This window comes from Micromesistius poutassou, assembly GCF_964030765.1.
Source record: "Micromesistius poutassou genome assembly, chromosome: 17".
Taxonomy (NCBI): Eukaryota; Metazoa; Chordata; class Actinopteri; order Gadiformes; family Gadidae; genus Micromesistius; species Micromesistius poutassou.
Window position 1 is genome coordinate 17,126,943 of NC_140287.1, and position 12,281 is coordinate 17,139,223.

The window sequence follows — 12,281 nt, forward strand, 5'->3', positions numbered from 1 at the left end:
ATAACATGTGGATACTGTGAAGTTTATGGAGTTAAATATCAGATGATCTTTACAGTCAAACTTTTGAGCCATTTATTAAGGATTAACAATGGTCTTTTCTTGCCACTAGAGGGAGACAGTCGGCCTTTTTTTTTATTTTTTTTTCTAGAATCCACAGCCGGAAGAAGTCACTGCACATGCGCACACCATGTAAACAAAGCAGCATGGCGTGTTGTCAAAATCTTGTATTCTATTCTTTTATATACAAACCAATAGATCAAATATATAGTCTAGATTTTTTTTGATGATCCATGATGGCGGAGAAACCAGAGGGATTGAACAAATGTTTGCGAGACTTTACTGAAGAAGCCCGAGGCGAGTTTATTGATGGGAATAATAAAGCATGTCAAGACTAAGTTGTAATAGAGCTGCGACTATTAACTAACAAATAATAGTGACTATTATTGTGACTATAAACTAACTAATACTGTCTACCAATGGATACTTTATTAATGATGTTACTGTTGGTTTTAAAACGAAACAAAGTTAAAGAACGAATACTTTTCGAAACTCCAATCAATATGTAATTTGCTGAAAGATATAGTCCCAAACGTCTTGCCGAGCCGTGAGGACTTGTCGTTTCTGTGGACGTTTCTAGAGCACTACTTTACATTAGGATGAATGGTAACGTTGGCTCTGATTCGCTCACCCGAGTGCCCGTCCGACTTCTGCGAAATAAGAACGTTTCATTGGTTGTCCGCAGAACTTTACCTGAACAAATCCGTGCCTTACCTCGACCTCCCACCCGCCCCCCTGGAGTTCTACCGCGACTGGATCGGTCCAAATAAGCCCTGCATCATCCGCAATGCCTTCAACCACTGGCCGGCCCTGTCCAGATGGAGCCCAGAGTACTTCAGGTCAGAAGACACCTGTCCAGGTGAACCGTGTCGGAGGGGAAGCCCATATATGGTTGTGGTGGCCACAGCGCTAGCAGCAGTGTTCGTTTAGGAACGCCGGTGACGGACAGGGATGACCTCAGGTGACCCTGAGCAGGTGTGGAGGTGAAGACCGACCGATCGATTTAGAGGTCGGCTCTACTTTGATGGGGGTTCAAAGGGGGGGGGGCTTTGCAGAACACAAAACATCGTGTCTCTCTAGAACTCTCTTATCCTTGAGTATATTTATAAACCAGACCGGACCAGCGGGTCTCTAGAACTATCTAGAACCATGAGTATATATAAACCAGACCAGAGCACCGGGTCTCTAGAACCGTCTAGAACCTTGAGTATATACTGTACAAACCGGAACAGACCGTCAGGTCTCTAGAGCTAGAACTATCTAGAACCATGAGTATACATAAACCAGAGCAGACCAGCGGGTCTCTAGAACCATCTAGAACCTTGAGTATATATAAACCAGAGCAGAACAACGGGTCTCTAGAACTAGAACTATCTAGAACCTTGAGTATACATAAACCAGAGCAGACCACCACTGTCTAGATTCTAGATTCTAGAACCCAGACCAGAGGCTCATGATGTCACCCCACCCAGGGAGAAGCTGGGGTCAAAGGTCATCAGCGTGGCGGTGACCCCCGACGGCTACGCGGACGCGGTGAGCGGCGGGCGCTTCGTGATGCCGGAGGAGCGTAGCATGACCTTCTCCTCGCTGCTGGACGTCATCGAGGGCAAGGTGGGGCGGCACAGGAAGGAGAAACACCTCCAGACAGGAAGTAGAACATATACATAGGAATCGGAACAGCTGTACAGGAAGCAGCATCTGAACAGGACGTAGAACATTTACGTAGGAAGGTGAACATCAAAGTGTGTGTGTGTGTGTGTGTGTGTGTTATGGATGTGTGTGTGTGTGTGTTATGGACGTATGTGTGTGTGTGTGTGTGTGTGTTATGGTGTGTGTGTGTGTGTGTTATGGATGTGTGTGTGTGTGTTATGGTGTGTGTGTGTGTGTGTGTGTGTGTGTGTTATGGTGTGTGTGTGTGTGTGTGTTATGGTGTGTGTGTGTGTGTGTGTTATGGTGTGTGTGTGTGTGTGTGTGTTATGGTGTGTGTGTGTGTGTGTTATGGACGTGTGTGTGTGTGTAGGTGGAGCAGCAGGGGGTGTTCTACGTCCAGAAGCAGTGCTCCAACCTGACGGAGGAGCTGCCAGAGCTGACAGCGGACATAGAGGAGGACATACCCTGGATGAGCCAGGCCCTGGGTACACACACACACACACACCATAACACACACACACACACACACCATAACACACACACACACACACACACACACACATACACACGTCCATAACACACACGTGTCCATAACACACACACACACACACACACCATAACACACACACACACACACACACACCATAACACACACACACACACACACACACACACACCATAACATACACACACACACACACACACACATCCATAACACTAATCTCTCTCTCTCTCTCTCTCTCTCTCTCTCTCTCTCTCTCTCTCTCTCTCTCTCTCTCTCTTAGGGAGGTCACCTGATGCAGTGAACTTTTGGATGGGAGAAGCCAGCGCCGTCACTTCCTGTAAGGACCTTGTCAACCTAGGTTGCCATGGGAACACCACAGTGGTCCTAGTAGTCACACAATGAAATCATCACCCGTCTGTGTGTGTGCGTGTGCGTGTGTGTGTGCGCGTGTGTGTGTGCAGTACACAAGGACCACTATGAGAACCTGTACTGCGTGATTTCCGGAGAGAAGACGTTCATCCTGCTCCCGCCGACCGACCGGCCTTTCATCCCGTACGGTAACCACGACAACCGACTCCCGTCACCAACGCGACACCAACACAGCGGTGGCAACCGTGGCAACAGTGTCAGCGGTGACCGTCACACTACACACTACACACTTTACCTCCAGTCATAACCCACAACACATAGGTGTTAGGTAACCATGGTAACAGCCGCGAGCGCATCATCCACGCGTGCGTCTTGCCCGTAACCATGGGAACGCGGGTGACTGAAGGTGGTAACCACGGCGACGTGTGTCCTGCAGGCCTGTACCCACCGGCGGTCTACAGGCAGGCGGCGGACGGACGCTTTGAGGTGGACGAGCAGACGGACGCAGAGAAGGTTGAGAGTCTTCATCATCATCCTCTTCCTCCTCTTCTTCCTCATCACACTCTTCACACACCGTCACATGACCAACGCCTCACCGTCCCCCCCCTCCCTCCCCAGGTGCCCTGGATCCCCCTGGACCCCCTGGCCCCGGACCTGGAGCTCTACGGGTCGTACCGCCAGGCCAGGCCCCTGCTGTGCCGCGTGGCGGCGGGGGAGATGCTCTACCTGCCCTCCCTCTGGTTCCACCACGTCAGGCAGAGCCAGGGCTGCATCGCTGGTGAGACCTCACTGCTGCTGCTACCTCACTACTGCTGCTACTGCTGCTACCTCACTGCTGCTGCTGCTACCTCACTACTGCTGCTGCTACCTCACTACTGCCTCACTGCTGCTGCTGCTACCTCACTACTGCTGCTGCCTCACTACTGCTGCTACCTCACTACTGCTGCTACCTCACTACTGTTGCTACCTCACTACTGCTGCTGCCTCACTACTGCTGCTACTACCTCACTACTGCTGCTGCTACCTCACTACTGCTGCTGCTACCTCACTACTGCTGCTACCTCACTACTGCTGCTGCTACCTCACTACTGCTGCTACCTCACTACTGCTGCTGCTACCTCACTACTGCTGCTGCCTCACTACTGCTGCTACCTCACTACTGCTGCTGCTACCTCACTACTGCTGCTACCTCACTACTGCTACTACCTCACTACTGCTGCTACCTCACTACTGCTGCTACCTCACTACTGCTGCTACCTCACTACTGCTGCTGCCTCACTACTGCTGCTACCTCACTACTGCTGCTACCTCACTACTGCTGCTACCTCACTACTGCTGCTACCTCACTACTGCTGCTGCTACCTCACTACTGCTGCTGCCTCACTACTGCTGCTGCTACCTCACTACTGCTGCTACCTCACTACTGCTGCTGCCTCACTACTGCTGCTACCTCACTACTGCTGCTACTGCCTACTGCTGTTACCACTGCTATTTCACTACTGCTACTGTCACTACTAATATTACTTCCTAGTACTGTTACTACTGCTACTACTGCTACTGTCACTACTAATATTACTACCTAGTACTGTTACTACTGCTACTGTCACTACTAATATTACTACCTAGTACTGTTACTACTGCTACTACTACACACAGTGGTACTGATACTGATGTTGTTGTGTGTTGCAGTGAACTTCTGGTACGACATGGAGTACGACATCAAGTACAACTACTACCAGCTGCTGGACTCGCTCTCCGGCCTCGCCCCGCCACCGTGACATCACAGGAAGTAACCGTGACATCACAGGAAGTAACCGTGACGTCACAGGGAGCCACCATGACCTCACAGAAAGTCCCGGCAGAGAGATATGAAGTCTGCATCGTCTGGAAATAAGTCAATGTTATTCGAGTCATTAGAATGTGCCATTAAACTCCTTATACTGTATACTAGTACTAATAATGTTGTTTTACTACTGATGTACTACTACTCCATTAAAACTATTTGAATAAATGAACTTCAGTAAACTGCAAATGTTGTCTTCTCACCTGTCTGATGATCAATGTTTATATTATGACTTAGACGGTACAGAGACAGGTCATTAAGGAGCAGGTAGGGGTCAGTCAGTACAGAGACAGGTCATTAAGGAGCAGGTAGGGGTTAGACAGTACAGAGACAGGTCATTAAGGAGCAGGTAGGGGTCAGACAGTACAGAGACAGGTCATTAAGGAGCAGGTAGGGGTTAGACAGTACAGAGACAGGTCATTAAGGAGCAGGTAGGGGTTAGACAGTACAGAGACAGGTCATTAAGGAGCAGGTAGGGGTTAGACAGTACAGAGACAGGTCATTAAGGAGCAGGTAGGGGTTTGACAGTGCATACAGAGAACGGTCATTAACCAATGCACTATCCAGCCTTGCTCACGCGTTAGAGAGTCATGGGATGGAGGTGTAAGTGTGCGTAGTCCTCTAGCCGTCACGCTATGTGTTCAGCGAGAGCTAAAAGAGATTAGCCCTCTGCTATGCTCGGTATGCCAACACCAAATCTCCCTGGGGTTTGACGTGAAACTGAATGTTACAAAATAAGTATTTAAATAGGAAGATATATACTTTCGAGAAAGACCCATTGTTTAGAATATTCCAGAATAATCCTCAAACCGGCCATGTGTGTCCCTTACTGGGAGCTGTGTGTGTATAAGTGTGTGTGTGTGTGTATCAGGAGGTGTAATCCTGCCAGACCTGCCAGCAGAATGAGCGTGAGTGTTGTGGTGCGGGTTGTCCTGCTGCTCCTGGCCTCCGGACCAGGTCTAGCCGGGTCCTCGGGTCCTGGTCCCGGTCAGACCCAGCCTCTGCCGGACCCAGACCCGGACCCGGACCCGGCGGTGGTCCGGGGGGAGGGGGCGGCGGTGGACGTGCTGGTCCTCTGGGACCACCTGCAGGGTCTGAAGGACCTGGTGCTCCGGCTGAGCGAGCAGACGGTGGCCCAGCGGCTGGTCCTGAGGAGCCTGGAGACCAGAGTCCAGGACCAGCAGCTCACCTCCCGGGAGACCTCGGAGCGCGTCCGGGGCCTGGAGACCACCCTGCAGGTCCAGGTGAACCTCACCCGGGAGGACCAGGTGCTGGGGCTGACCCGGTCCATGTCCAGGATAGATGATCTGGAGGAGCAGACCTCAGGTAAGACCCGGACCCAGACCTCCACCCTGAGCTGGTCTGGTCTGTCTTTTCCTCTGAACTAGAATCTAGAATGAGGTGGAGCTGGAGCTGGAGACGTGTGTCTCTGTAGCGGCGCTGCTGATCAGGATTCAGGTCGGACGGTGATCGGTGCTTTTAGTGTCACTAGGTCGTTAGGTACTGCTGATGTGAAGCATCCAGTCGCGGTTGGACGAGCCTCCCAGACAGACAGCCAACCACAGCTCAGCAGCGCTGTGGAGAACAGAGGGGAGGAAACGACTCCGTGCCTCTAGGTTACCGTAGTAACCCGGAGGTTACCGTAGTAACCCGGAGCAGTGATGGATGTGGGCCACGTCGGAGTGGGACTGGGATGTTGGTGGGAGGATGAGGGATGGAGTGATGTGTGATGAGGAGTGAGTGATGGAGTGATGAGTGATGAGGGGTGAGTGATGAGTGATGGAGTGATGGAGTGATGGGTGATGGGTGATGTGGTTTCAGCTCTGGGGCCCCGGCTTGAGGCCCAGGAGGTCCAGGTGGATCACCTGAAGAATAAGAACACAGGTGGGTCGTATCACCTGTTACCTGTCTCACTCACCTGTCACCTGTCTCACCTTCACCTGGGACCCGTCTCATCCTTACCTGTCTAACTCTGACCTGTTACCTGTCCAACCCTCACCTGTTACCTGTCTTACTCTGACCTGTTACCTGTCCAACCCTCACCTGTTACCTGTCTTACTCTGAACTGTTACCTGTCCAACCCTTACTTGTTACCTGTCTGACTCACCTGTTACCTGTCTAACTCTGACCTGTTACCTGTCCAACCCTCACCTGTTACCTGTCTAACTCTGACCTGTTACCTGTCCAACCCTCACCTGTTACCTCTCTAACTCTGACCTGTTACCTGTCCAACCCTCACTTGTTACCTGTCTCACCCATACCTGTTACCTGTCTGACTCACCTGTTACCTGTCTAACTCTGACCTGTTACCTGTCTGACTCACCTTTTACCCGTCTCACCCTCACCCGATAGCTGTCTCACCCTCACCTGTTAACCTGTCTAACTCTGACCTTTCTTTTACCTGTCTGACCCCTGAGCAGGGTTGCCTTGGTAACCAGGTGTGTGTGTGTCCTGTGTGCAGAGCTGGGGGGGAAGCTGCCCTTCCTGGAGATGAGGCTGCGAGCGAGCGAGAGCACGGTGGAGCAGCTGAGGAGGAGGAACGCAGGTGAGGCTCACCTGGTCCCACCTGGTCCCACCTGGTCCCACCTGGTCCCACCTGGTCCCAGCGTTACCGCTACACTGCTACTCATGGTAACTCTGCATTGTGTGTGTGTGTGTGTGTGTGTGTGTGTGTGTGTGTGTGTGTGTGTGTGTGTGTGTGTAGTGCTGTCAGCCAGGATGTGTTCCGCTGAGAATCAGATGGAGGAACTCAGGAGACAACGCTTAGGTCAGACACACAACTACACACTTTTACACACATCTACAAAGACACACAAAACTAGACACAATCCCACAGCTTGAGAGCTAAATACTACAAGAGTTGAGTTGGTTACCTAGTCTCCAGTGTGTAGTTTAGCTGCTAACCTGGTCTCCAGTGGGTAGTTTAGCTGGTAACCTGGTCTCCAGTGTGTAGTTTAGCTGCTAACCTGGTCTCCAGTGGGTAGTTTAGCTGCTAACCTGGTCTCCAGTGGGTAGTTTAGCTGCTAACCTGGTCTCCAGTGTGTAGTTTAGCTGGTAACCTGGTCTCCAGTGTGTAGTTTAGCTGGTAACCTGGTCTCCAGTGTGTAGTTTAGCTGCTAACCTGGTCTCCAGTGGGTAGTTTAGCTGCTAACCTGGTCTCCAGTGTGTAGTTTAGCTGGTAACCTGGTCTTCAGTGGGTAGTTTAGCTGGTAACCTGGTCTTCAGTGGGTAGTTTAGCTGGTAACCTGGTCTCCAGTGTGTAGTTTAGCTGGTAACCTGGTCTTCAGTGGGTAGTTTAGCTGGTAACCTGGTCTCCAGTGTGTAGTTTAGCTGGTAACCTGGTCTCCAGTGGGTAGTTTAGCTGGTAACCTGGTCTCCAGTGTTCTCAGTGGGGCGACCAGGAGATGGCTCTGGGACTCCAGAAGGAGGTTCTCAGATGGCAGAGCTGCAGGTCCGGATGGATTCCTGCTCTGCCCAGCTGAACGTCCTCCAGACACAGCGTAACAGTAAGGGTCGTACTGTATATAACCCTAAACCCCAACCCTAAACCCTAAACCCTAACCCTAACCTACTGTATACAACCCTAACCTTAACACCTAACCTACTGTATACAACTCTAACCCTAACCCTAACCTACTGTATACAACCCTAACTCTAACCCTAATCCTTAACCTACTGTATACAACTCTAACCCTAACCTACTGTATACAACCCTAACTCTAACCCTAATCCTTAACCTACTGTATACAACTCTAACCCTAACCCTAACCTACTGTATACAACCCTAACTCTAACCCTAATCCTTAACCTACTGTATACAACCCTAACCCTAACCCTAACCTACTGTATACAACCCTAAACCCAGACTATTACCCCAACCCTAACCCAACATACACCCCTAAGTGATCAAAGTGATAACATGTGTACAACAGGAAGTGATAAACACAAATACGTGAGGTCGTACTTGTGGTTTATGATTTCAGACCAGACAGAGGCACTGGTATCCATGGAGACCAGACTGGTTTCCTTAGAGACGCATCTGGGTTCTACCCCCATCCAGGTGGCGCAGCCGTTGGCAGGTACAGGTGTGCAGATACCTGGTAGCTTCCAGAGAAGCCTATTACACTAAAATACAAAACACTGAAACCTAAAATGGGTTATAATTGAGTGAAATATAAAAGAACGTCATATAATATAATATAGATGTAATATATTAGGCAGTAATGTTCTCTACCCGTCTCTCTGACTTTGTTTGGATAACGATGGAATAAAATGTCGGAAGGATCCACTGAGCTGTCCAATTTAAGGAGAAGGATGAACGAAACCGAGAACCGGCTGGACCTGATGACCAGACTCACCACCAGTACCCCCACTTCCACAGGTACAACCACCTGCACAGGTAACACACCTGTACAGGTAACACACCTGCACAGGTACACCCACCTGCACAGGTAACACACCTGCACAGGTACACCCACCGGCACAGGTACACCCACCGGCACAGCTACTCGGCAGGTAAAAATGAATCACTAGGTAAATTCCTTTCAGCTAACCCTAACCCTAACCCTAACACATGAAAGATAAAGGTCTAATTGTTCCTTTCAGCTGAGCTAGCCGCAGTGAGGGGGCAGCTAAGGGAACTGGATGGCAGGCTAACAGGTAGGACCCTCACCTTGATGCCTGGGCTTGCATGTTCGGGCAGAGCTGTGTTTTGTGTATTGTAATGTGATGTAGGGACTCAAAGACACCATGGTTTATCACTGCGGATGTGATAGTTTCAAGATTTAACTGCAATCTAGGTAATGTGATTGTTTTTGACGGTAACCATGCGATTGGTTATGGCAGTAACTGAGGGTTTTGATTGATCTTTTCAGCAATGGAGTCCAGAGCGAGGTCCAATGAGAGCTCTCTGTTGGAGCTTCAGAGGAAGGTATCAGGTAGGTTTGTCTCTTCACCCTAAAGGCATCTCCTGCTCATATCTTCTCCCATATGAGGAGATAAATGAGGAGGAAAAAATAGGAGGCGATATGAGAAGATGCTTTTAGGGTATTGACCAGAACAGGAGGTGTGGTCTTCTTCATTGAAGGTCAGTCTGTCCTGGTTCCCAGCAGCTGTTCTCTCTGCCTCCAGACCACACCTCCCAGCTGCTGAGGGTGGAGACCAGAGTCAACATCAGCCAATCCCTGATGGAGCACCTGCAGACCCAACTGACCAGAGGTACACCTCTAGACCCAACACAACACAGGAACACCTCTAGACCCAACGCAACACGGATGTGATTGATGTCCAGATGAGTCCAGACCCCTCCTCACGTCATTCTCTACTCTAGTTTCAGATTTGGAGGCTACAGGGAGCGCAACCAGCAGGCAGCTGGAGGAACTGCAGGAACTGACCAAAGGTATTTACACTCTTATCTCGTCTCACACGTTTGCTGAGCTACGGTCTGAACATTGGAAAGTTCTGGACTTCCAGACTCCAGAAAGGCATCTGACTCGTTTGTTGCTACGACGACTCTTTCAGCCCAGGAAACCGAGCGGGTTGCCATGGCAGCCAGAGTGATCTCTGGGGAGAGCCAGAGAGAAGGTAACGCCAGTTAATTTTTACGCCATTAATCTGGCTGTTTGATTGGATGATTGGAATATATCTGAGATATATATTTACAGCGCTGGAGTCCAGGTTAGCTGTTTGATTGGATGATTGGAATATATCTGAGATATATATTTACAGCGCTGGAGTCCAGGTTAGAGGCTGAGAAGGCCGCTTTGAAGACCCTGAAGACAGAGAGCTCAGGTATAGCCTACGTTAGCTTAGTGACAGCCATCATGAGCTTAGCTACTTAGCCTACATTAGTACTCGGTCCAGTCTAGTTGTAGTGTCTTTCCTCAGGGTTGGAGGAACGACTGAGATCCACACAGATCCTCGTTGAGGAGCTGCACACCCAGAACAACGGTGAGTCTGCTAGAGGTTCTGCTTAATTCCTGTTCCCTAGCTGCTCTCTGTTGGTTCTTCAAGGTTCTCCTCTTCACCCTAATGCTGCTTCTCCTCCTGGTATCTCCTCCAATGTGAGGAGGTCATATGAGGAGGTGCTATCTTGGTATTGACCAGAACAGGAGCTGTGGTCATCTTCATTGAAGGTCAGTCTGTCCTTGTTTCCAGCAGCTGTTCTCTCTGCTTCCAGACCACACCTCCCAGCTGCTGAGGGTGGAGACCAGAGTCAACATCAGCCAATCCCTGATGGAGCACCTGCAGACCCAACTGACCAGAGGTACACCTCTAGACCCAACATAACACAGGAACACCTCTAGACCCAACACAACACAGGAACACCTCTAGACCCAACACAGGTACACCTCTAGACCCAACACAGGTACACCTCTAGACCCAACACAGGTACACCTCTAGACCATCCTTTGCTCCCGTGTTTCATCATCTGCAAAAAATATGTGAAAGATATTTGTCAACTGGACTTGAAGATCCTTTAGATATCTAACCTAAGATCTAACCTAAGACGTCCTTTGGTGGCCAGAGAAACCTTGAATATCCTCCCTCCAGATGTGATGTCCAGATGAATCCAGACCCCTCCTCATGTCATTCTCTAATCTAGTTTCAGACTTGGAGGCTACAGGGAGCACCACCAGCAGGCAGTTGGAGGAACTGCAGGAACTGACCAAAGGTATTTACACTCTTATCTCCTCTCACACATTTGCTGAGCTACCGTCTGAATATCGGAAAGTTCTGGACTACCAAACTCCAGAAGCACCTATGACTCCTCAGTTGCTACGACAACTCTTTCAGCCCAGGAAGCTGAGCGGGTTGCCATAGCAGCTAGAGTGGCCGTCGGGGAGAGCCAGAGAGAAGGTAACGCCAGTACATTTTCACACCGTTAATCTGCTTGTTTGATTGGATAATTGAAGTATATCTGAGATGTATATTTACAGCGCTGGAATCCAGGTTAGGGGCTGAGGAGGCCGCTTTGGAGACCCTGAAGACAGAGAGTTCAGGTATGGCCTACGTTGGCCTAGCTTCGGCTTACATGATCTGATCTACAACTTACCTTATTTACAGCCTATATTAGCCTAGCTACAGCCTAGATCACCTCTCGGGTCTAGGCTGTGTCTATACCCTACATTAGTACTCAGGTCTAGGGTGAGTCTATAGACTACATTAGTACTCTGGTCCAGTCTAGTTGTAGTGTGATCCTTCCTCAGGGTTGAAGCTGCTTCTCCTCCTGGTATCTCCTCCATTGTGAGGAGGTGTTATGAGGAGGTGCTATTACGGTATTGAGCAGAACAGGAGGTGTGGTCATCTTCATTGAAGGTCAGTCTGTCCTGGTTCCCAGCAGCTGTTCTCTCTGCTTCCAGACCACACCTCCCAGCTGCTGAGGGTGGAGACCAGAGTCAACATCAGCCAATCCCTGATGGAGCACCTGCAGACCCAACTGACCAGAGGTACACCTCTAGACCCAACACAACACAGGAACACCTCTAGACCTAACACAACACAGGAACACCTCTAGACCCAACACAGGAACACCTCTAGACCTAACACAACACAGGACCACCTCTAGAACCTAAGATCTAACCTAATTCGTCCTCCAGTGGCCAGAGAAACCTTGAATGTCCTCCCTCCAGATCTGATGTCCAGATGAGTGCAGACCCCTCCTCACGTCATTTTCTACTCTAGTTTCAGACGTGGATATTACAGGCGGCGCCACCAGCAGACAGCTGGAGGAACTGCACGAACTGACCAAAGGTATTTACACTCTTATCCTGTCTAACACGTTTGCTGAGCTACGGTCTGCATATCGGAAAGTTCTGAACTTCCAAACTCCAGAAGCGCCTATGACTCCTCTGTTGC

General features: G+C 50.0%; 1 protein-coding gene across 1 annotated transcript; it reads left to right on the forward strand.

Annotated features, from left to right (window-relative positions):
* Positions 1-194: 194 nt before the first annotated feature.
* jmjd7 (jumonji domain containing 7) lies at positions 195-4,559 on the forward strand. Its single transcript, XM_084482617.1, has 9 exons — positions 195-354; positions 743-896; positions 1,530-1,668; positions 2,078-2,192; positions 2,493-2,549; positions 2,674-2,769; positions 3,018-3,094; positions 3,200-3,359; positions 4,271-4,559. The coding sequence occupies exons 1-9, from the start codon at positions 291-293 to the stop codon at positions 4,357-4,359; spliced, it is 951 nt and encodes a 316-aa protein (XP_084338743.1). The 5' UTR covers positions 195-290; the 3' UTR covers positions 4,360-4,559.
* Positions 4,560-12,281: the final 7,722 nt, after the last annotated feature.

Excerpts from the sequence above, each read along its gene's own strand:
- jmjd7 (XM_084482617.1), top strand. The coding sequence starts at position 291 with ATGATGGCGGAGAAACCAGAGGGATTGAACAAATGTTTGCGAGACTTT. Across the intron at positions 897-1,529 it reads TGGAGCCCAGAGTACTTCAG|GGAGAAGCTGGGGTCAAAGG; the intron begins GTCAGAAGACAC and ends CACCCCACCCAG. Across the intron at positions 3,095-3,199 it reads AGCAGACGGACGCAGAGAAG|GTGCCCTGGATCCCCCTGGA; the intron begins GTTGAGAGTCTT and ends CTCCCTCCCCAG.